General features: G+C 40.8%; 2 protein-coding genes and 1 long non-coding RNA gene across 3 annotated transcripts in view; 1 reads left to right on the forward strand and 2 right to left on the reverse strand.

The window, feature by feature from the left end:
* Window positions 1-1194: 1194 nt before the first annotated feature.
* LOC122668898 lies at window positions 1195-4433 on the reverse strand. The gene is made up of 3 exons (XM_043865469.1): window positions 4132-4433; window positions 2157-2389; window positions 1195-1517 (listed from the first exon to the last, which is right to left on the reverse strand). The coding sequence occupies exons 1-3, from the start codon at window positions 4393-4395 to the stop codon at window positions 1325-1327; spliced, it is 690 nt and encodes a 229-aa protein (XP_043721404.1). The 5' UTR covers window positions 4396-4433; the 3' UTR covers window positions 1195-1324.
* On the forward strand, window positions 2939-24655 carry LOC122668900. The gene is made up of 3 exons (XR_006333931.1): window positions 2939-3017; window positions 6646-6647; window positions 24637-24655. It is a non-coding gene; the product is annotated as an uncharacterized LOC122668900 (long non-coding RNA).
* LOC122668897 (THO complex subunit 2) overlaps window positions 14386-24767 on the reverse strand; it is a 72348-nt gene continuing 61966 nt past the window's right edge. Inside the window, exons 31-32 of the mRNA XM_043865468.1 lie at window positions 15079-15371; window positions 14386-14921 (exon numbers count right to left, since the gene is read on the reverse strand). Coding sequence (XP_043721403.1) covers window positions 14852-14921; window positions 15079-15371 — 363 coding nt within the window. The 3' untranslated portion in view covers window positions 14386-14851. The remainder of the gene's footprint in view (window positions 14922-15078; window positions 15372-24767) is intronic.

Consider the following 24767-nt stretch of genomic DNA (forward strand, 5'->3'; position numbering starts at 1 on the left):
AATTGACCAAATAGCGTAGTGGATTAAGATTGGGTACGATAATTTTGCATTCGAATTCAAGGGGAATTAAACAAATAGCCATGGGAATAATAGGGTTACCTTACAACCGCAATTGAAGTTTCTCACTTCGTAATGATAGGGATTGATTCGTTTAACTCCTTGAACCTTCAATCCAATGCATATTGCAAAGTGCTCTTCACCAAGATAGGGATTTAAAAGACCCCCCACACACACAAAGGAGGGAAAGAGAGGAGAGAGAGCATTCGACCAAGGAGGGAGGAAGCTCCAAAGTTCGTTAGAGCCTCTCCTCCTCTCTTTCTTTTTATATGAAAGCCCTACTAGGGCTTGGCTTCTTCACGATGTTTAGTTTCCTAAACTGAACCTGACCTTGGTTGCTTCATAGCGTTTAGTTTCTAAACTGAACCTGCCACTTTAGTGAGAGATTGGATTCCGCAATAATGTATATGTTCACCTTTTCAGATTTTCTCAACCCTGCAACCCAACACCCACGCTTCATTCCCCTCCCCCCCTCCCCACCCCCACACACAAAAAAAAACATGTTTTCTTGTCCTACATGTAATGTAAAGGCAACCATAGTCTAACATGACAAATTTCTGAAAAAACTCAATCAAACACCAACATTTGATAAAATTTTCAAAATTTTCTGTCCCACAGCTCATGTGAAGGCAGCCAGAAAGCCCCACAGGACACAATTTTGAAAATCTAAGTATCTTTGTTTTCCAACTTGAGTATCTTCCCCCTTCAGAGGGATTCTGCTTCTTTTTTTTTTTTTTTTTTTTTTTGGGGGGGGGGGGGGTGTGGGGGGCTCCATACTATAATCTATAGTTTTTTCATGTAGTTTTGCCTTTGGGAAACCACTAATCTTAGAGTACCAACTGTTTGGGAAATGCATCGATGAGTACCAAGTAGTAAGGTACCATGGTATGAAATAGATCATTCCAACAAATTCACAAGATACTGTTATGATAGGTAATCCTGTGTCCATTGCTGGCAAAAGGATGGGGCTTTATTTTTTTAATATAATCTAGGAGTACAATTCATTAAATTAGGTCAGATCATGGATGTCAAATGCAAAATATTAAAGTTCCCTAACTCTGTATAATCCATATGCCCCTTTATAGAATGTTTTTTCCTTTCTAAGCATGCCCTCCAACCTCAAGAATAACTACTTTCTGATGAACAAAGCAATGTCTCTTATTTCAGGTACCAAAAAGAAACAAAGTTGTATATTAGCATACACTCAACTTGGACAATCAATATAACTACATCCAGAAAACCTAAGTGTACAAAAAAGGGTACTAATTCATACTTTTGTTTTGTTAGATCCTGGTGGCAAGAATGGCTCCCACCATCCAAACTCATACTTTGGATATGGTGCTACCCAATTTTCAGGCTTCTCAAACTCCAAATTAGCAGGGGTTGAGGCTAAAGCTTCTTCTAGACTATCAGCTTCATAACTTTCTGTTAATACTCTGTCCAGTCTCAACTTCATAAACCTGTCAATCTCAATAATACAAGAAGCTGCTTAGAATTATGCATGCTGGATGGGGTTCAAGTCCAAACATGAAATGTTACTCCAGTGATCTACTATACAGAGAAGATATTTTTTCATGGAATAGGTATTCCCAAAAGAGGCTCATTTACAGCCTTGTGGGTTTTAATAATGCATTAAATCCTCAATACACTTGACAATCAAATTGTTGTAAGGGGAAAAACATGCATTCAGTCATACATAACATTAACAAATTGAACACAGTAATCATGATGAGGATTGATCTCTATGGATGAGAGGAACTTGCCAACAAGTAAGTTGAAAAAGGGGAAGCTAAAAAATCTCTAGTGTTGGTACTGAAATTATGATCACTTTGTCACTCAGCAGGTTTCAATTTCTTATGAAATGAGTTTGAAGCAGCTGTATAAGAAATCGATAGACTAGAAATAAGATTCACTTCAAGAATAGTTTTTGTGAGAACACTGTTAAGGAGGGACTGGTAAATGGCTCCTTAAAGAATTTCCAGATCATGTAATGGCATTAGCTTGTTTTCTGCAGCTTTAAGTTGTCTATTCCTCTTATGTCAGGATACAAGCATATGAAAGGGCATTGAAAACTAGAATGCAAAAGTTAAGTTTCTTACGTGATCCATGGGCCATTGGTTGAAACCAGAGCAACAGCTGGTCTCTTCAGTCTCTTGCTGATATTTGGAAATTTATCTAAGAATTTTGGTTCAATCACAAGCCAAAAGTCTTGCTCCTTGTTGCGTTCACCATAGTAGCGAAGCCTCTCAAACAACAGCTCCTTGAAATGCTCTTCTTCATCAAGCATGAATTTTGCATTTGCAACAACAAAAAAATATTTCTTTGTTTGTTCCTGCAGAAAAAAGAGAAAAGTAAATGATGTGCACAAAATTTTTTTTTTTTTTTTTTTTTTTTTTGTGGGTACAGATGCACAAATTTACTGAAATCAAATGATGGTTAGTGATAAATTAGGAGAGGTGCTAATCTGACACCCTTATAATAAGATTTTATAAACTAATAACTCACACTATCTTTTAATATCTAAAAAACTGACATGGTATGATGCAACATGACTAATATTTTCTAATTCTTCACTAAATAATAATACCTTAAAGGAACTTGAATATTATATTAGACACCTGAATGCAACTTAACACTTTAATACAGCTATCTAACTTAACACTGTAAATACAACTATCTGCCTATGTCATATTTGGTTGTTTAAATACTTAAACCAAGGTATCTACAAACCCGCGCATGAAATACTTCACTTCTAGATATAGAAGGTGGATAAGAAATGAAAGCAATTCAATAAAACACAGCTTAATTCTCATATTCTTTTTGCTGATAAGCAGCCTGATCCCCCCATCACCTCTCACCCTTCATTCCAGTTGGTTCAAGTGGCTACAAATGTGATGGATTAGTTAGCATATATCTAATGGTCGTTCCAATCTAGAGTTGAAATTTCAATTTGAATTGGTGTCAACATTTCCAGAGAACATCAAATTTTTGCAAGTTGATAAATGTGCCTTCCAGTATTCAACTTGATGATTACACAGAGGGAACTGCTAGAGAGCATGAGAAAGGAGATACCTATAAAAGAAAAGATCACCATGATCTATAAACAATTTTAACTACAAAGGATTGAAACTTATCCAAGCCTGAAAGAAAGGGAAAGAGAAACACAGAAGCTTGACCTTTTTCAATAACCAGACTATGCAATTGTTTGACACTTAATTCTTGGTATGAAAAGCACAAGACTGGAGTTCTGGTGGTATCAGTTCTTTCCTTACAGAGTGATCTCTTGCAAAATTGCATATTCTGTTGGTATAAAAGATCTCTAACTACAGAGGAACTGCAAAATTACCCGAGTCCTTCCGACTTTCAAAGTTGTCCCTCCCTCAATTCATAATGCACCAAGTAAACATGACCTAACAATCATAACCTTCACCCGTAATACATTCACTGTGGGGAATTCAAGCTATTTATCTAGGTTCTGGATTGACAAATAAAATAGCCAGTACCCTGACAAAGAGATCAATAGTGAAAGCAAGTCATGTTTAGTATGAATATAATATTCACAAACTCATTGATGGACAAAGAATTTAATCCAGTGACTCTTTCTGGGTACGATATCAATCTCATGCTGTAATCTGGAAACAATATCTTAGTTGAAGATTAAGTTGGTTGCCCTGTAACATACATGTAAAGATATTAACTTAGACTACTTGAACTCAGGATCCAATACAGAGATATCATTTTTTTTTCTTGATTATTACTAAAACCCAGAAGGGTAAATAATTTGAAAAGGAATTCCACTGAACCAGTTCCATTTGGAAAATATGCAAATAAAGTTCAATGGTAAGAATTTCAATTGAAGAAGATCAACACATTTTGATAGTCAGATAGTAACAAATTCATCATTAAGGGAGTACAGAAATGGGCCACTCCAAAAAAACTAGAACATCTCTTCCTCATTTTATCTATAAAACAATATTTAGAAAGATAAGGGCACTGGGAAGGAATCCATCAAAAAACATGAAAGAACAATTATTAGACTAGAAAGAAGGCGGGTGGAAGTGTTTGAATACATACATCAGTTTTGCCTGCCTCTTGTTCAGTTAAGCCGGAGGTTGTCTGGGCCACAAGAGGGACTAGAGTCGCTGGAGAGAACTTGTTTGTGAGAGAAAACCAGGAAGGATGTGAAAAAGGCGAAGAAGAAAGGTGGAGTTTCGTGGGTTTCGAAGGAAGAGAGAGAAATGGGTATGACGTTTTAGGGGTGAAGAGGGTCGGGAAAGAAGTAAGGCAGCCCTCTGCCATTGATAGGGGCTTGAAGAGAGAGATCGCTACAATTGACATGGTTGGGGCCTTCGAGGGAAAAAGGAGAGCGAGATAAGAGGGTAGGAAAGGGGAGGGGTTTACACTTCCTTGAGATGCTTTTACTGTAATTGTTATTGGTTGACTACTGCCATTCCAGCATGACGTGTCGCAAAGGATACGATTTCTTATTTCTGCGCCACCTTATCCAATTATTGCCTCTGCATTAAACCCGGTGGGCATATGGCAGTCCATGGTTTGAAAAAACGGTATTGGATCAAGCGTATAAGGTAGATCCGTAACAATATCGGCCTTGGTACCTGCCCCGCTGCCCCATTTTGTGTCAGTGAAATGGTTCTATTGAAATTAAATACTCAACTCAAGTTAACTCAATCTTAACCCAACTAAATAATAGATCTCTACCCTCGAATTAATTCTATTCAAAGACATATTTTTGTTAGGGTAAATTACAGGTCATCCCCTAGTTTTTAAACGAAACTCAGATCACCCCTTAGTTTTTGAAAAAACTCAAATCACCCCCTGGTTTTTAAACGAAACTCAGATCACCCCCTGATTTTTGAAAAAACTCAAATGACCCCTGGTTTAGACCCCAATATGACAAATTAGTCCCTACCGTTAGTTTTATGCTGTTAATTGATGATATCAACTAGTTAAATAAATTTAAATCCCTAAACTATCCTCGACCAATGTTGAAGATGAAGGCAGGTTAGTATTGTAAATTTAATTCTAATGTTTTAGCACAAGGGTAAAATAGTCTTTTTACACCAATAACTAACAGCAGACTAACACCGTTACTGTAGAGGCCCTTTGATGGACTTCTGAGTGAAATATGTGATGTCAAATGATGAGAGCAAGAGCATAAGTTGCCACCTGGCAGTCCTTCCTGATAGTGTCGGCAAGGGGGGTTGTTCGCCTTAACTACTTAAGTACCAAAGGCTGCTTTCGGTTGGTTTCATAAGGGGGCTGTTCACTACAAGCTATCAGTGCTGTCTTAGATTGAACGACAATAAGATAAGTTGGGGTGATTTGAGTTTTTTCAAAAACCAGGGGGTGATCTGATTTTCATTTGAAAATCAGGGGGTGATGTGTAATTTATAAGGCCTAAGGTATGCATGTCTTTGCTCACCACTTTTTTTAAAGTTATTTTACGTCTATCCTGGCTTTTTAGCTCTTTTAATATAAATCAAATCATTACCCGGTACTAAAACATCTAAAGGCCTCTGTTGGACATTGTCATGCCAATTCAAACAATTTTCTCTCAACTTATTAGGGGTTCAAGTTTGGCCATGTCGGCCCAAGCCCGCCCTGAGCCCGAACAAGGCCTGGATTGTGATACCCTGGCCTTGAGGGTGAGTCAAGGTCGAAAATTTCTGGCGCTGATTCAAGGCCAAGCCGGGCCAGGGTTGTTCTTTCTTCTTCTTCTTCTCCTCGGCCTAACCCAATGGCCCCAACCCATGCATCTCCCTTTTCCTTTCCTTAAAAGAGTTGAACCAGAAATTCATATTTTATCCTCAAGTGCCCATGCATAAAGTTGAAGGTTAGGGATGTCAATTGGTTTGGTTCTGGGCTATCGATCTGGTTCCTTAACGGTTCTAGCCCTAAGGATTATGACCAAAATCGAACCAATAAGCTAATCGGTTCCAAACTTAAGATCCAGAACCATTAACTAATGGGTTGGCTGGTTCCGGTTCCTAAATGGTTCCAAGCAGTCCAACACTTAAAAAAATCTCCTAACACATCCTACATGTATTTAATAATATTATATAAGACATTAATTTCTATCACATGAGATATGTTCTTTTTTTTATTTTTTGTCTCAAATCAACTAGTCTATATTACTTCTTGTTTTGTATTAATTAATAAGTAGGAACACCACCACCCTCATAAGTTAGGATTATTTTAAGGTATGTTCTTAAGTTAGCATTCCCAAATGGACCATTAAATTTACTGTCAAATCTTTAGTAAAATAGTATATGAGACAAATAATACAAGCTAAAATTGAAAGACTAAAAAAATAAAGGGTTTGGCCTTAGCTCTCATGATCTTTTTTTATGAAAAAAAATAAGTTAATTAATGATGAAAAATATATCTACATTGTTCTCCTGAAAAACAAAAGAAGACCTTTTTTTCCAAGGCTAGATTAGCAATATTAGTAACTAAACCCGATAAAAATGAGTCTTTGTTTACACAAAATGAAATCCTTACACCAATATCAATTATCTTTAGAAAAAAGACAGACAAGAGGCTTCGACCATGCTGTTTGAGTTGGAGCGGTAAGAAAGTCTGGAAGCGCCGTGTCGATACACCAAACTTCTTTCACCGTCAATCCCAACTGATTAGCATGTTCGAGACCTCTCACTATGCTAATGACTTCAAGTTCCAAAAAATGGTGAGTAGTTAGGTATCGTACAACAACCAAAATGAATTTCCCACCTAACAAAATGCAATATGTCCAACTTGAAGAGTTTAATCCTATATTAAAAATTCCTGTGCAAATCAAAATAGGAAAATTTATCAATGGTAAACGTTTAAGGTAAGAAAAAGTCATAGCCTTTTAAAAGGCACAATTACAACACATTGGGATGAAATGGGGGGTGGGTGATACACAAATCACGAATCCAACATTCAATATTCATCTAAGTTTTGACTGGATCAGGTTTATTTAGCCTTCAAGCTACCTTGTTTACGATGTTCCAAATAAATTAGCAAGTAATAACCAAAAACATCAAAGAACCTAAACAGGTTTATTTTTAGCTCTCATGACCTTGAGTCTTAAGAATTATATAATATATAAGGTTAGGATGTGAATTTGTTCCAGTTACAGACTCAACGGCTCCTCATTGGTAGATCCAGAATCAGACCAATAAATTATCAATAGATCCAAAACCGAACCAATAAACTATTGGATGGGTTAATGGGCCGGTTCCTGTCCGGTTCCTGATTCTAGTCCAAAATTGATACCCTTACTGAAAGCTGAGGTTGACAATGAACTATATCACGGGTGTTCATCGTTTAGTAGCTTTTAATTTCAATTTTAACAGTTCCTATTGAATTCTAATATGATATCCCAAAACCTATGATATTCTATATGTATTTCTAGTCCCAAGAGTGGGCATGAGGTGCGTAGATCTTTTAAGCAAATGTTTGAGTGTCAATACTTTTTCACTTGTAATTAGTACATCCTTTATTTGAGTTAGTAGGTTTTAATCAACCAACAAATCTTGAGGCTTAGCCATTTCAGAAGGTCCACATAAGTGCTTTTTATGTCTAAGATTATTCACTGTTAGAGCTAATACGGATAAACCTGACCCCAACCCTGAAGGCGAGGTCAGAGTTAGATTTTCCAAGCCATGAGTCAGGGTTAGGTCAAGCCTCGGCCCAACTAAGGGGACTCAGGATTGAGCTGGGGTACGTTTTAAAAAACTCGGCCCAATCCGACCCCCCCTCCCTTTTTTGATGAAAATAACAATAATATATTACTTAAAAACAATATACCAATCCGACCCTTTACAGCTTTATAACTTGTCATGAAAGTTGTTTGAGGTGACATGATCATGTACAATGGAGACCTTTAGATGCTCCAATGTTGAGGATAAAGTTGTTTAAAAATGATTTATATTTTATTATTAAAATTAAAAGGCAAAACCATCCAATTCGGTATGCCGATGCATATCCCGATACCATTTTTAAAACCATGGTAAGTGCAGTGATTCCACTATGACTTCGCAGCATTAGGCATCATGGAATGCTAGAGGGAAAAAAAACAAACTATATTGATTTATTTATGAGAGTGAATTTCTAAATGATATAACCACTATGACTTTGCAGCATCAGGCATCATGTAACGCTAGGGGGAAAAAACAAACTATATTGATTTATTTATGAGAGTGAATTTCTAATTGATGTTTAAATATGGATTCTTTAAAAGGAACACGAAGTTTTCTCAAGTGGTAGGTTGGATTGGACTACAATTTCGGGAATAAGAAGAGCTCTCCGGCTCACATTCAAGCTTTGAAGTTTGAACCAAGACAAAGTCGGCCAAGTGATAAAGTAAAAATTTGAGAAATCCTAGATTATGTGAGGGTGGATTCTAATGCATAAGTGGCACAACAAACAACTTCGTCTTGGAAGGGAAATAAAGGAAGTGTGGTGAAATCATATTAATGCTAAAGTGATTTTTTTTTTTTTAAATCATTCTCTCATATGATTGTGTAACTAACTCAAATTTGATATTAAATTTTACTTTAATTTGTAATCAAATTTTTTTAAAAAAATTTGCATCTAACAATATAAATAAAAAGGGAGGGGATCGTTGGTAGACTACGTGACCCCTACACCAATGTGAGGGCTAATGAGTGTACGGGCATACAACAGAGGGGATTTTTCATTTCACCTTTCTTAAGTCTGGACGCAATCACCACGCAGCCTGTGTTAAGAAAACAACACCCAGAAATAGCGATTTGCAGAAGAAATACGAAAAACAGAGAAGAACAAAAACACACAAACACAGGATTTACTTGATTCACCCCCAAGATGGGAAGCTAAAAGTCCACGGTTGAGCAACAGAACGAATTTCACTATGTCTATGAAAATGTTACAAATAGGGGTGTCAATAAAGCCTGGCTAGCCCGAACCCGCCCTGAGCCCGGCCCGGGCCCGACCCTGATTTTTCAACCCCGAGGCCGGGTATTAATTATAAGTATATAATATTACATATATATATATATATATATATATATATATATATATATATATATATATATATATATATATATATATATTATACTTAATATAAGTATTTTCTTAACAAAAAAAAAAAAACAGAAGAGAATTGTAGAGAGATAACTACTTGCTTTGTCATCATCATGAAGTGGGAACCCATAAAAAGAGTAGATCATCTACTATTTTGATCAGGGCCATAAAAAGAGTCACTGACATGATTTTTATTTAGTTGTAGCCCATATAAGCTTCCAGGCCTATTGAGGGGACACTGTTACAATTGTAGAGAGAGAGAGTCTATACACGCGTCGTTTTTTTCAACATATTTATTAGCTATCCCATAGGTTGAGATCCTATGTTACAAAAACATGGTCTAATGAGACACGTGGACGGTGCCATAAATCAGGACCAACCCGACCCGGACCGACCCTGTCAGGGTCGGGTCAGGGTTGAGAGTTTCTTGACCCTGACAGGGTCGGGTTAGGGTCAGGGTCAGGGTTAAGGCCTCTAGGATCGGATCAGGGTTTAGGGCAGGCCCGGCCCAACCCGACCCATTGACACCCCTAGTTACAAACCCTCAGATTTCACTCTCACCCTCTCAAAGAGATAAGGACACTTTATAGAAGAGCCCTAACCCAAGAAAATACAGAAATACCCCTGGACCCAAAAATTGCCAAACCGAATAGGGTCGGACCAAAACATAACATATGTCAAAAGACATTGTTTCGAAGGTCTCGACGAGCACAACACAACTCAAAAAGGCAATGATGTAACCGCTTTTTAGGCAGTCCGAGCTCGTTTCGAAGCCGAAATGGCCCTCTGAAGATCCTCAAAATCACTTTCTGGACCGAAATCAGGCTTCACCAATAATAGTCTGGTAGCCAACAAGCGACCGGCACGTGGCAGGAACTTATCAAGTAACCCACTAGAAGAACAACCTGACACGTGTCACGAAGCTTGCCTTGGGGGGCAAGCAACCGATTTAGGGCACGACTCAAAGAGCAATTAAAACCAACAGCGCATAAGAGAAGATTTCGTTCCCCACTAGGGAACATCCCCCCTCATTAAGGGGGAATAACCAACTCCACTCCACCACGCGTCAGGCAATGGAGGGAAGGAAGACTCTCAACCACCTCGATAATTGTGCCAGGTATAAAAGGGAAGAGGATACCTAGGTGCGGGATTCTGAATTTTATATACTGCTCTCCGTTACCCCTTCTCTGACTATTCATCTGTGTGTCAGACTGACTTTGGCATCGGAGAGTCAATCTTCGGAGTCCGCTCTGAGTCTCTTCTTTGTCTTTTTCGACCTTGCAGGTCGAACATTTCACCAGGAAGCTTTTCGATGACAACAGATTGGCGCCCACCATGGGGTCCTGAGAGAGAGTAAGATGAACTGAACACAATGGTGAACACAAGGAACAAAGGAAAATCCACCCGCAGAAAGGACCTAGCCGAGCGAAGCCAACACAACCCGCGCTTGAAACCTAGGGTCTAGCGCACTAACTCACCAACGCGCAGAAAGGACCTAGTCGAGCGAAGCCAACACAACCCGCGATTGAAACCAAGTGTCCAGCACACTCGCTCACCAACGTCGCGTGACTTCAATCCGGCTAGAGGATCACAGAGCCACGCCTCTGCGCGACTAGGTAGAGATCAAGGTCGGGCTGGACAATAGCAGAATCAGCTCGACCTTTAGGCCCCTATTACTCAAGAGCAATTCCTGGCCCTCTAGGAAGAACTCTAAAAAATCGCCTAGGCACTCCAGCAGGCAGCCCTGATTAACGCTCGCAACAAAATCTTGGCCTCATCCAATGCCTATAGCACAAGATGACCCCAGTAAACACAATAGCTCGGGGGTTAGGCAATTCGGAGCAAGACCCTCATCATCGACAATGGCGCAAACGCCAAAAGCAGGATGATGGAAACCAGGAAGTACATTTGAAGTCGACTCCCGTCAACCCCCGAGGCAAAGCTCCCGCCAAGGATGACCTTGGTAAGCAGATGAAGGAACTACAAGAACAATTTAACAAGGTCTTGCTTAAGTAAGCTGAAGTCGAGAAACCTGTTTTCTTTGGTACGACGACGCTTAAAGATGAGATCATAAATGTTCGATTCCCCAAAGAGTTAAAGATGCCAATGTTGGACAACTACAACGGCACAACGGATCCGGTGCAGCACCTGGAGGGATTCAACTCCCTCATGGCCCTTTGTGGGGCTGCAGACCCCATCATGCGTAGAGCCTTACCCACGACCCTGAGGAAGGCAGCAAGGATGTGGTTCAATCATTTGGAAGCTAAGTTGATTAAGGTTTTGGAGAGCTCAACACGGCATTTATCACAACCTTCATCAGCAGTCGAAGCTACAAGAAAACACCAGTGAACTTAACCACGGTGAAGCAGAGGACTGGCGAGTCTCTCAGGTCATACCTCAATAGATTCAACCAGGTGAAACTAGAGGTTGAAGACTTAGACCAGGCGGTCGATCCGCTCTGTGGGAAAAGGCCAGATCATTATCCCCAAGGACACAGAGAGCTATGCTGGAGGGAATGTGATACAACTGACAAAGGGACAGCAGATCGGAGGAAGTCAAGGAGCTATGGTAACGTCTGATCCTAGTGGCCCCCGTAGTAGGGACAGATGTCCCGGAATCATTCTCATCGGAGTGACCATCTGAATCTAGGCTCGAGACAGAATGGAAGAGGCTGGTAGCTCCCTTTCCCTCATCACTGAGTATAGGTCTAGGGGAAGACAAAGGGGGGAGGGTATCCACATCCGACTCGGATGAAGATGACGTAGACCCGCTGACACCAGATCCTCCACAAGTATGGTCCAAATCAGAGCTACTCGACATAGCAATAGAAGGGGAAGACTTACTCGAATAAGAGCTCCCGAACACCAAGACACCCGGCAATGAATCGGACTACACATGCAAGGAAGAGCAAGTTTAAGTCAACATTCAAAAAAAAAAAAAAAAAGGGAAGATATAAAAGAGAGAAGAAGATAATCACCGAAAGCACGTGACGCGCGGGGAACACGAGGGGACGAGACGCGGGCGAGCATGAGCAAACTAGGCACGCGGGCGAACACAAGCGGGCGAGCAAGTGCGGGCAAGGCACTCGGGTAAGCACAAAGCACTCGGGCGAGCACCAACGGAAGAGACACAGGCGAGCATGTGCAGGTGAGCACGAAGTGGGCGAGCACGAAGTGGCGAGCACGAGCATGCAGGCAAACACGAGCGGGTGAGGCACGCAGGCGAGCACGAGGCACGCGGGCAAGCACGAAGTGAGAGAGCACGTGCAGGCGAACAAGAAGTGCACCGCACGCAGGCGGGCACAAGCAGGCGAGTGCGAGTGAACAAGCATGAGTGGGCAAGCATGCCACGAGCGAGCGAACATGCCCATGAGCACGCGGATGAGCGAACGAGTAGGCAATGCAGGGCGACAAGCCATGGAGACCAGCACAAGTTGAGCACCAAAGGCAACTAGGCAAAGCCCCAAGCATAGGCAAAAAAGAAAAGCAACTTCTCTCAAAGAAGAGAAAAGACAAACACTTGGGGGGCAAAGAAAAAAGACTTAGCAAAAAAGGGAAGATGGGTAGAGCTCCAAGGAAGAGAGAGAGTGAGGAATAAGTGAAAACCAAGAAAATGAGGGGAGAGAATGAGGAGAAGGGTAAAAGCAAAAAGTGGAGAGAAGAAAGAGAAAAGGTGGACAAAAAAAAAAAAAAGACTAAAAGGTATAGGTGGGGGGATTTGAACCCCTCACCTCTCCCACTTACTAAGAAGGGAAGAGGCCATCTACTCCCAAAAACAAAGTCCACCCAACGGTCACAGATGCTATTCTCTTGAGCAGTCCATTCCAAGAGAGTGGGGGGCAAGTGATAAACCAGAAATATAAGGGCCAATCCCGAGAGGACACGTGTCCTGACCCGAAGAGAAGGCCAGCTCAAGCCCAGCCACGACAGAACCAGTTCGGTAGACCAAGAGGAATAGGACCCAAGAGGCCACCCCAAAGGCCAAGTCTACCATGCATGCCACGGGGTCCAACCATGACATCATCGGCAAGATCTACATTATCCTATCACTAAATGATCGGGAGGTATACCAAAAGGAGTGTTATTCCCAAAGAAGTACAAATCTAATCAAACTCAACACGAGAAGAGGACGTTTAGGGAACCTCTTCCCTACTAGGACTTTACATCTTACAAGAAGCTATTTCAAGTACAACTCTACTATGAGATAGATCCTTCCGCAAAGGATAGTTATCATCAACTGAGACTCTCCACACCGCTATACACAATTATAAATACTCAGGTATTCCAATCCATTATTCATCTTGAATTCCAGTGATTCATCTGTTGCTGAGAGAGATCTAACTTATTCATCGGAGAGTCCTAGGCCGAAACCACACCGGTTCTCCATTGTCCCTGACGTCTTTTTACAGGTTGCGGCACCCAAAAAACCTACCGGAGATTTCTTGACGCAACAAGTGGTGCTACGTTTGTAGCAAAGGTGAGTGGTGGATAACAAGTACTACGAGTCCTGGTGACATTGGGTTGAAGAGACCGATAGCTGTCGGCAACAACGGAGGTGGCTGTGGATTGAAAAGGCAATTACGGTTGGCAGCAGCGGAGGTGGTTCCGCATGTTGGTACGTCGTCGATTCACATGGGAAGACAGGTGGTATGGAACATGATTTGCTGGCGGAGAAAGGGCGAGATTGGACATTTGGGCAATGAGTGGACTGGGGGAAAGTTGATTTACAGGCATCAAGTTATTAAGGGAAGGTATTCATTCCCCTCTCTTTAATCGGAAGTGTGAGGAGCATCTTAAAATCTTCATTGATTCTTGGAGAGGTTTTGAACTAGTTTAATCTGTGGGAGCAAGGTATTGAACCGGACATGCTAAACTATTTATTCCGCGGATCAAAAATCAACAGAATCAAGAAATGAGTGGAACCAAACATAGCATTACTGCCCTAATCCTAGGCCACATTTCATGGTCATAGCCAACCATGTAGTCATTAAAGTGACCCTTTTGACAAATGATTAGTTGTGAAATTCATCCTTGGCCATCAGAGAATCAGATGGCAACAGTTACAATTGACATTATACGCACCCACAATCACTCTATCCAAGACACTGCCATCATTTGAAATCCCCAGCATACTCTATATAAACCAGATAGTAATGGTGACGACCCTAGGTTGTGGTTTTACTCAGACCACTGCAACTCCTGAAGAAATGGAAAGATTTGGTTCGGATTGGCCAAGCCAACTTAAAAGACACGAGAATTGTTCCCAAATTATTAATCTTGCTGCAGGTTCAATTACAAAATCATGAACTTTGGCAGTAGATGCCAGACTCGTCACAATTTATACATCACAAAGAAAATTTTCTTTACAATGTGGGCAACCTTAAAAACTAGAGAGAGAGATTGCATAATTAAACAACCTCCCTGAATCATACATTACATTATACACCAAATCAGGAACTTGTGTCAATGGCTGCTCCGCTTACTTTAGGTAATTAACTACAAAATCTGGGGATAAGCCAGTACATTCCTGGACATTTGGGACCATAGAAATTAAGAGGAAAAAAAATATTTACTCAAGCAACTATGACAAAAAAAATGCCAAATGAACTATACCATAAGCAATTGTAAAAGGGATCAGGTCTTGTGATAAGACTGCACCAGTGGCACCCTTGGGGGATTCATAAATATATGAACCAGACAGAAAGCCCAGCACTGCAATTCCATGTTCATTTTCGATGCCTTCGTTTTGGTTCAGCTCTCTGCCTCTTCTCATCCTCCCACTCTCTTTCATAAATCCTAAAACAAGGTGGTTAAGGACAACTCAGGCTGTACATGATTAGCTGCAAAATGGAACTGAACAGGCAAATAACATAGGACTTCCATACGAATAAGAAGACACCACACAAAAACTCAACAGGAAAATAACAGCAAAATATAATTATCTTGAGGATACTGATCATCCCGACGGGTAATCTTGCTGGTAGCTTCTTTTCCATGAACCCTTGGCATTGGTTCCCCCAAGTAGCCTGACCTTGGGGCCATGGCCCCTTTCTTGTCTCCTCGTTCTCTTCCATCATATGACTGTGACATACCAAGAGCAAGAGGTGGTGGTGGAACGGCCAAAGGATAATCACCAGCTTCCCCAGATGATAGGTGATCCCTTTTAAGTTTCCGTCTTTTGGATGCTGCATTTGCATCCACGTCGTCCTTCATGAGGTTTACTTTGTCCTTCTCCCTCTCCTCCACCTAAAAATAACATAAAGAAAAGGGTCAGCTAATCCCCCTAATAGGAATCAAACCAAGATTAAGGGGCCCATTCAAAAGTCAAAATCAGTAGAAAGCTGTCTTAACACGACTCCCCATATCATGAACAGGTCTTTTTTTTCTTCCGGTATTTTAAGAAAGAAGTATTAATTGCTAGTATAACTATGAACAGTACCACATCAGTAGTCATGCAAATTACAAAATGGTATTTAACAAGCAAACAAAAACCTAATGCAGCTCAACAGCTGTACAAGACAAAAACCTAATGCAGCTCAACAGCTGTACAAGAAAGTAATCCGTCCAGTACATCTATCAAAATTGTATCCATCATACATCACATACCCAAGGACAAGGTGAAGGGCGACATTTTAAAAATTAAGATCATGTCATAAAGACAGCCAATTGTTATTAAAGTGCATAAAAAGCAGTAAAAATCCATATATCAGCATTGGTCCAAACTGTCCGAGAAGAAATGATATTCCAGTCTTTTAAATCTTTCTTGTCATCTGTCACACACACACACACACATTATAAAAACAAGCAATGTGTTGCTTTGGACAGGTTAAATTGCAGTTGCAGACAACCGGACAATAGAGGAAGTCAATCAAGACAACTAGTGATGCAAGGATATTTTAAGTCGGGTTTTAGTCAATATATTCCAACCAATTAATAATGCTGGAATGCATTTCACAGACCAGAAATGACAAATCTATTCAACAGTGTTTAAACCGCCCATGATTCCCTAGGTTCTGGTTTCCATTAGTCAACATGATCAATAGAAAGGTCATCTTCAGCCCAATTGAGAACTTGACCAATGACAGATTGCAAAGCTGAATCAATGCAATCCATTTCAGAAGTCCAATGGTTCAACCTATGATGAGCTATAATTTCCTTCCGCAGACTTCAGCAACCATTTTTCTGTCAAAACTTTCAAGATTGATACATTTCTTTATTTTACAACATTGGCCAGCACCTTTGATCTTCGGGTCTCTTGACAGTACGATCCTTGCTCAGACAGATAAGACCATTGCAGGACAATACAGTCCTTATTCACCTCCAGGATCACCACTGTCTACCTTTGCTGTCAAAACTTTCAAGATTGATACATTTTTTTTATTTTACAACATTTCCAATGCCTAACCAAGTAACCAATAATGGAACATAAATAAGAAACTTCTAATCAATATCGGGATACTTGCTAATGAGAATTATTTTTTTCTGATCCACTTGGATCTAAGAATTTTCCATAAGAGTATAGATGGGCTATTAACATATTCAATGTGCACACCCAGAATCACCAGCATGCAGCCAGAAATCAAGTGAGCAAAACAGTGAGGCATGTATCAATGACGAAGCAGGGAAAATAGATGACAAATAGGAATGTGTACAGGTTAAAACATACTGCATGAGTATATTCCACTCACCAATATAGTTCATTGTGATATTGATGTGATTCATCTCGAAGTGGGAGATTCATTCCTGAGGTATCAAAAAACCAGATTTTTTTTTACGTTTTTGCCATTGGTCTTTACCAATCCACCGATACGGGATTGTCCAGGAATCGGTATCGATCAATCTGGCCGATCCGATACGGATCCCAATACCGATTACTAAATCCCTGGATATGACTCCTTCGGTGCAGATGCATTTTTACCACGATAGGAACGAACAAGCATGTGATGAAATGCATGACAAATATTTCAGATTTTTCTTCTTTTTATTAGGTTTTTTGACAGGTGTTGTAATATGGGTTCGAGGGTATTTTTGTCATAGGGGTATTTCAGTCCTTGTACGTATTCTAGAATATTTCTACACTCATTATAAATAAAGTGGGGCTGTGATCATAAAGACACAAGCCATTATTCATATTCTCAACATGGCATCAAAGCTAGGATCCACATTGAGATCCTAACCCTAATGCCTACCATCACGAAACCCTAGCTTTTTTTGCTTTCTCCTTCCTCTTCTTGATTTTTGTGCAACCAGCCACCACCACAACCTCTCCCACCCCACGGTCTTGCCGTTAGCACCTCCAGCCACTGCCAGCTTCCGCCGCCCCTGTCTCTTCATCTCGGTCTTGCCGCCAGTGCCTCCAGCCACCGCCACCGCCACCACCATTGCTCCCTTTTTCTCTCGGTCGTGACTTTGGTTGCTGCCGCCTTCCTCTCTTCACCCTTGGTGGTGAGTTATCTCCCACCAAGGGATGTTATCCCTATCGGCATGTTTTAAATCCCTCTTTGTTGGGATTTGTTGATGTGTCTCTCAGGATCTCTTGGGAGTGTTGATGATCTGTTGAAGCTTTTACTTGACCAGCAACTATGATTGATTCTGACATCTTCACCGCATCTACTGGACATGAAGGGTCTACTCAGAGTGATTTCCTTCCATTCCCAGCCAGATCCATTAAATTAAATGTGAGCAATTATTTGATGTGGTCACGATCCTGCTTTCTGGCTATTGGTTTTTGTGGTCTCTCTGGTTATATCACAGGAACGGTTGTTAAGCCTACCGATGTTGGTCCTGCTCAAGATAAATGGATGACATATAATTTTCTCTTGATGTTCTACCTCAACTCCATGGATCCTGAAATTGCTAGGGGATATCTTCTTCTTGATACTGCTGCCAAAATTTGGATGACTGCCAAGGATACTTATTCCCAAGTTGGTAATGTTGTCTAATGCTATGAACTTTGCCAAAAAATAGATGCTACCAAGCAACAGGAATTATCTCTTTCTCAATATTATTCCAAGTTGTGTAGCATGTTATGGGTCCTTTACTGCTACCTACAATGTTGATGCTGGTGCATTCAAAAAATAGAAGATGGTCTTTGTGTATTCGATTTCCTTGCTGGTCTCAACATTGAGTTTGACCAGATTTGGGCTCATGTCCTGAATTGGGATCCATTCCCTAAACTTGAGCAGGCTTATGTCATGGTACAATCAGAGGACAATTGTCGCAATGCCATGGTCCACCCAGTTACTCAAGACCGATCAACACTCTTCTCTAGATCACAGAGTTCATCACATGGGGTTCCTTCTCGTGGTACTGGTAACCGCTCCATTCCTGATTGTGTTCCTGTGAAGTGTGATTTTTGTGGCAAGAAATGACACACCAAAGACAAGTGTTGGAAATTACATGGGCTTCCCACTGATACTCGGGGACGTGGGCAAGGTCATCCTTTTTCAGCCAGAGCTAATCAAACTTCTTTTGAGGACACTGCTTCGGACCAGTCTTTTTCTCAGGAGGAACTTCAGCATCTTCATTTGATGACTCAGCTTGACACCACTTCTTCAGCAACAACTTTTGCTGCCTCTGCTACCTCCGTTTCAGGGACTTCTACTCCTGCTTCATCTTTATCCACACCAGGTATTTCTTTTAGTGGCAAATGTACCTCAGTCATGTTCACCTCTTCGACAATTGACTCAAGTGCCACTGACCACATGATAGGTTCTTCTACTCTATTTAAAAACTTTCCGTTGTTAGGTAACAATAAAGTCCGTGTGGCTGATGGTTCTTTTTCCTCCGTTTCTGGGAAGGGCACCATTAAGTGCACTCCTTGTTGTGTCTTTTGTCTGTCTTGCATGTTCCAAAATTCTCTATTAATTTATTATCTATTAGTAGTCTTACTCGAGATTTGAACTACAAAGTATCATTCTTTGCTACCCATTGTATTTTTCAGGACTTGGAAACGGGTAGTACAATTGGCAAAGGTAAAGTGGTTGGTGGTCTCTACATGCTCGATTGTTTTCCATCAGCCCCATCAGCTTTGGTCTCTCAGGCTCCTCTCCCCGACTCTTCAGCATCAGCTTTGGCCGAACTAGACAGGTGCCATCGTGGTTTAGGCCATCCTCCTCTAGGAGTTTTATCTACCTTACTTCCTAGTTTAATAAAGAGTTGTAATCCAAACCATTTTTTCTTGTGATGCTTGCATTTTTGCAAAGAAAACGAGCCTTTTATCCGGTTTCAGATGGTAGAAGTTTAATTATATTTGGTTTAATTCACTCTAATAAGTGGGGCCCTGCCCGTTGTGTCTCTACCTCTGGTTACCGGTGGTTTGTCACCTTTATTGATTGTTTTAATCGTACTACTTGGGCTTACCTTATGCACCAAAAGAGTGATGTTTTTCCCTACTTCCAATTGTTTAACAAAATGGTTCAGACTCAGTTTGATGCTCAAGTAAAAATATTTCGGATGGACAATGGGAAGGAATACATGGACAGATCTTTTCAAACCTACTTGTCTATTCATGGGATAATACACCAGACATCTTGTGTGGACACTCTAGCCCAGAATGGTGTAGCCGAACGGAAGAATTGTCACGTCTTGGAAGTGGATAGATCTCTTATGTTCATAATGGCTGTTCCTCCTCGTTTTTGGGGTGATGCCGTACTTTCTGCTGCATCTCATAAATCGGCTGCCTTCCAGGATGCTCACAGCTCGCTGCCCTCTTGATGTTCTATTGGGCTCTTCTTCATTTGAGGTGCCTCCTAAGGTATGTGGTTGTGTTGTCTTCGCTCGCAATCATCATGTCCATGGGAAGTTTGATCCCAAGGGTCTTCACTGCATTTTTTTGGTATACTCTACTACCCAGAAAAGGTATAAGTGTTATCACACGCCTAAACGGAAGTTATTTTTCACCATGGATGTCAGTTTCAGGTGTCTGAGGCATATTTGTTCACCCTTGGACCTCTTCAGGGGGAGCCTGTGAGTGAAGAGGTGCCCCTTATTGCGCCATTGGTGGATGTGCATGTACCTACAGTGGAAGACCCATCCATAGAACTTGAGGACAGGGCAAGAGCAAGAGCAGCCTTTGATTCAAGGGAGCTTGGGGAGCCCAATACCTTGAAGACATTTTCTCGAGGAATGTGGCATAAAAGAACCATCACCATTGCCCCTACTCAATCGGCACAACCTGTTCCAAGTTCTCCTTCTGGTGAGCTTGCTTCTGATCCTAGTCTTGACTTACCAATTGCTATTTGCAAGCCAAGAAGAACCTGTACCCAACATCCCATCTCTCTCCAACGTTGTTTCATATAATTCTCTTTCTCCTTCTTTCTATGCCTTTGTTTCCTCCTTGACCTCTGTTTCTATTCCTAACACCTAGCAGGAGGCATTAGCTCTTTCGAGGTGAAAAGAAGCAATTAATGAAGAAATGAGTGCCTGGGAAAAAATGACACTTGGGAATTGGTGACACTTCCACCAAGAAAGAAACTTATAGGCTGTAAATGGGTTTTTGCTGTCAAATAGAAGGCTGATGGATCGGTGGAAAGATACAAGGCTAGGTTGGGTGCTAGAGGCTTTACCCATACCCATGGTACAAAATTTCGTGAAATTTCGCTGATATATCCGTGAATTTTGGAAATTTCGGTAGTGCCGAGACGAAATGTGAAAACGAAACGAAAAAAGTACATATTTCGACGATATTTCGAGACATTTCGAAACATTTCGGTATGTCACCGAAATATGGTGTATGCCACTTAAAGGGTCAAGTGACCCATGCTATAAATACTATATCTCACAAGTCTCGGAGACCTGCAGAGACCTCCATAACTCTATTTTGCTTCTGTTTTTGCTTTCTTCTACTCTTCCAACTTGGATCCAAGCATTATTCTTCTTCATTTTCGACGGATTGTCGCCGGAAACACGTCGGAGCTTCATACAAGCTCATCCTCCAAGGATTTTTCACTTCTTATGAGTTTTAATTAGTTTGTTTAAATTTCTTGTCTTTGACTGCCTAATCAATGTGTATTTAACTATTTATACATTAAGGTCAGCGACCGTATATTGTCAATCAAGGGTGCAAGCCCAAAACACCACTTTGAGTTCATTTTTTTGCAATATGAAGGTTTAAATGTGTTTATTTAGCTTAAATAAGGGTGTCCATGAAATATCAAGCCTAGATATGGCCAAAAACCCACCGAGATGGACTGCCGAAATATTGCAGAAAAAATGCAATATTTCGGCAAAATTTCGACATATTTCGGATATCTCGGAAGGCCCGAGATACCGAGATACCGATATATCGCGAAATTTTATACCTTGCCCATACCTATGGGAGTGATTATCAAGAAACATTGCCCCAATAGCAAAGATGAATACTATTAGGGTAATTATTTCCTATGTTGTTAACCAAGGATGGGATCTTCAACAACTTGATGTAAAAAATGCTTTCCTCCATGGGGAACTAGAAGATGAATTATACATGGAAAACCCTCACGGCTTTGCTGCCCCAGATACACAGGGAAAGGTGTGTCGCCTGAAGAAAGCTTTATATGGCCTGAAACAGTCTGCTAGAACATGGTTTGGTCGTTAGCCTTGGTGTCTTTTGGATATAAACAAAGCAATGTTGATCATCCTTTGTTTATCAAGAAGACGGGCCAACACATTAAAGTATTGATTGTCTATATGGCATAGTTATCAAGGCGTCACCCATGGCATCCAAGCGGAAATCTGGGGGTATGGCAATGGGGCGCCTTATGGTATGTAAGAAAGGCAACCGCCTTGGTCACCAAGGCGTCTCCTAGGCAACCAAGGCGGCGCCTTAGGACGCCTTGTGAGCAAGGCAGTCACTTTTTGGTGTTTTTTTTTTATATTTTTGTTTTTTAACCTTTTTTATGTACTTTAAGTTATTCTAATTGAAAATATGTCATTGGTTGTACATTTTTGGTTCCATGCTGTGAGAAGCATGGAATCATATGTTAAACTTAAAAAAAAAAAAACCAAAACCTAAATACCAATGCCAAACTCGATTCACCTAATCACCTTCATGGGACATTATACCAAAATCAAAAATAAAAAAACGAAAGAGAAAAGAAGAAGCATAGTGGCGACTTGCAGCGACTCCGACAGAGCTCAGCTCAGACCTTAGTCCTTCAAGGCTTCGACTCCTTCTCAGTCCTCTCTCTCAATCCCCATCCTCCACCGGCGTCCGGCGAGGCGGCAACTTGCAGCGACTCTATCAGAGCTCAAACCTCAGTCCTTCGACTCCTTCTCAAGTTCTCAGTCCTCCCTCTCAGTCTCCATCCTCCACCAGTGTCCGGTGAGGCTAATTATAAGTACCGTGTTTTTTTTTTCCCTTTTTCCTTCTAAAATCTAAACTCCTTTCCCCTTTTTAAGTTCTAACTTCTAACCTCTCCTCTCCACCGATACCCCCATCTCGAGCATCCACCCCCACCGGCGAGAGAAGCAGCCTCCACCCCCACTGGCGACATCTCCAGCCTTGTAAGTATTGTGCTTCTTCTTTTTTTCCCTTCTTTTTTCCTTTGAAACCTAAACCCCTTCTAACCGCTCCACCCTCTATCGACATCTCCAACCTTGTATGTTCTTTTGTTTGTTTCTAAAGAGGACTGTGGAGTAACAAACAGTTCCTTTAACTTCATTCAATCTTGTCTTTCTTTCTTTTCCTCCTTTTTCTTTACAGAATTGAATGATTTCTTTATTGGACTAAAATGAAGTAATCACAAGACCAGAACTTGTAAATATTTCATATTTATGAATGGTTTTGAACTTTTGATTGGGCCGCTCTCTTGGCTGCATTTGGATGGACTTAGGAGAGAGGTCTTTTCGTTTCGTTTTATCTTTCCCTCTTTTCCGCGTAGGTCTTTAAGGTGTTTGTAGATATACCCTACCCTTAGCCGACATGTCATGATTATGCTATTTTGCAATTCCTTGATTATGTACTTCAATTCTTTCATATTTATTTAGGATACAAGTAGAATTATATAAAAATTAATATGCTATTTATGCCTAATAAAATGGTTATATAAAAAAAAGAACACTAGAACGCCTTGTTCGCCAAGGTGACGCCTTGAGGCCGCCCTATCGCCAAGGCGCTTAGGAAGGCCCTCAAACGCCATGGTCGCCTTGCCGCCTTGATAACTATGCTATGTGGATGACATAGTAATCACTGGGAGCGATACTGATGAAATAGGCAAACTAAACTCTTGTTTGGGGACAGAATTTGAAGTTAAGGAACTAGGAAAGCTCGATATTTTCTTGGGATCGAAGTTGCTCATTCAACTCAAGGCACCTCTCTCTCTCAAAGAAATTATATTCTTGATCTATTGTCCGCCACTGAAATGTTGGGATGTAACCCTGCTAATACACCATTAAACCGAATACTCATTTAAGGAGCAAGAATGGAGAGCCAGTGGATAGGGGCAGCTATCAAAGACTGGTTGGGCGACTGATATATCTATCCCACACATGGCCAGATATAGCCTTTGCAGTGAGTGTAGTTAGCCAATATATGCATGATCCTTATTCTACTCATCTGCAGGCAGCGTATAGGATCTTGAGGTATTGGAAGTCTTCTCCTAAAAAGGGCATACTTTTTTTCCTCAGAATCATCTACGAGTTGAGGCTTTCGCTGATGCTAACTGGATAGGGTGTCCAGATGACAGGAGATCTACGTTAGGCTATTGCACTTTTGTTGGAGGTAACTTGGATACTTGACGCAGCAAGAAGCAAGCTCTTGTTGCTCGATCCAATGCTGAAGCAGAGTTTCGGGCCATGGCTATGGCCCATGGAATATGTGAACTTCTTTGGCTCCAAGGACTTCTTCAAGACTTATGTGTTACTGCTGATCTGCCTATGCACCTTTATTGTGATAGTAAATCAGCAATAAGTATTGCACATAATCCAGTTCAACTTGATCGCACCAAGCACACTGAGATTGATCTTCACTTCATCAAGGAGAAGTTAGAACAAGGAGTCATTTGTGTGCCTTTTATCCAGTCTATTGAGCAGTTATCTGAGGGTATTTTTGTCATAGGGGTATTTCAGTCCTTGTACCTATTCTAGAATGTTTCTTACATATTCTAGAATGTTTCCACACTCATTATAAATAAAGTGGGGCTATAATCATAAAGACACAAGCCATAATTCATATTCTCAACAATAACCAACATTGTAAGGAGGGCAGAACTTGAGTAAAATAAAGCCTGAAAGTCTGGCAGAACTTGAATGATCCCAAACCTTCAGTTGTGAAATACTTGAGGAACAATGTAGACACTCTGATACAAATAAAGTCGCAGGAAATCAAAAAGTTCAGCGATCAGGCATCACCAAAGCAAAAAAATACAAATGTACTGATTATTCTATGAACATCAGGAACTTAAAATGTCAAATTATTGTTACATGTTTACACAAGTAGGATAGCCAATTAACCAAAATAGAAAGTAAACTCGAACACTGAAGTTCATGAGCTTGCACTGAAATATCTATAGGAAAATTCCTAATTGGGAAGTGAGAACAACAAACGTTTCAATGTGACTGGTTCACACTATTCAAAGATGTCCCATTCACTTCCACAGGTTTGGGGAGTGAAACGCATGTAAATAATCCTAGATCTCAGAGAGAAGTGCTATAGATATCTCT

This window comes from Telopea speciosissima, chromosome 7 (genome assembly GCF_018873765.1).
Source record: "Telopea speciosissima isolate NSW1024214 ecotype Mountain lineage chromosome 7, Tspe_v1, whole genome shotgun sequence".
Taxonomy (NCBI): domain Eukaryota; kingdom Viridiplantae; phylum Streptophyta; class Magnoliopsida; order Proteales; family Proteaceae; genus Telopea; species Telopea speciosissima.

Coding starts and splice junctions, on each gene's coding strand:
- LOC122668898 (XM_043865469.1), bottom strand. CDS start 4,395: ATGTCAATTGTAGCGATCTCTCTCTTCAAGCCCCTATCAATGGCAGAG. Junction 2,390..4,131: donor AAGAGGCAGGCAAAACTGAT/GTATGTATTCAA, acceptor TTTTTTCTGCAG/GAACAAACAAAGAAATATTT. Junction 1,518..2,156: donor ACCAATGGCCCATGGATCAC/GTAAGAAACTTA, acceptor TGAGATTGACAG/GTTTATGAAGTTGAGACTGG.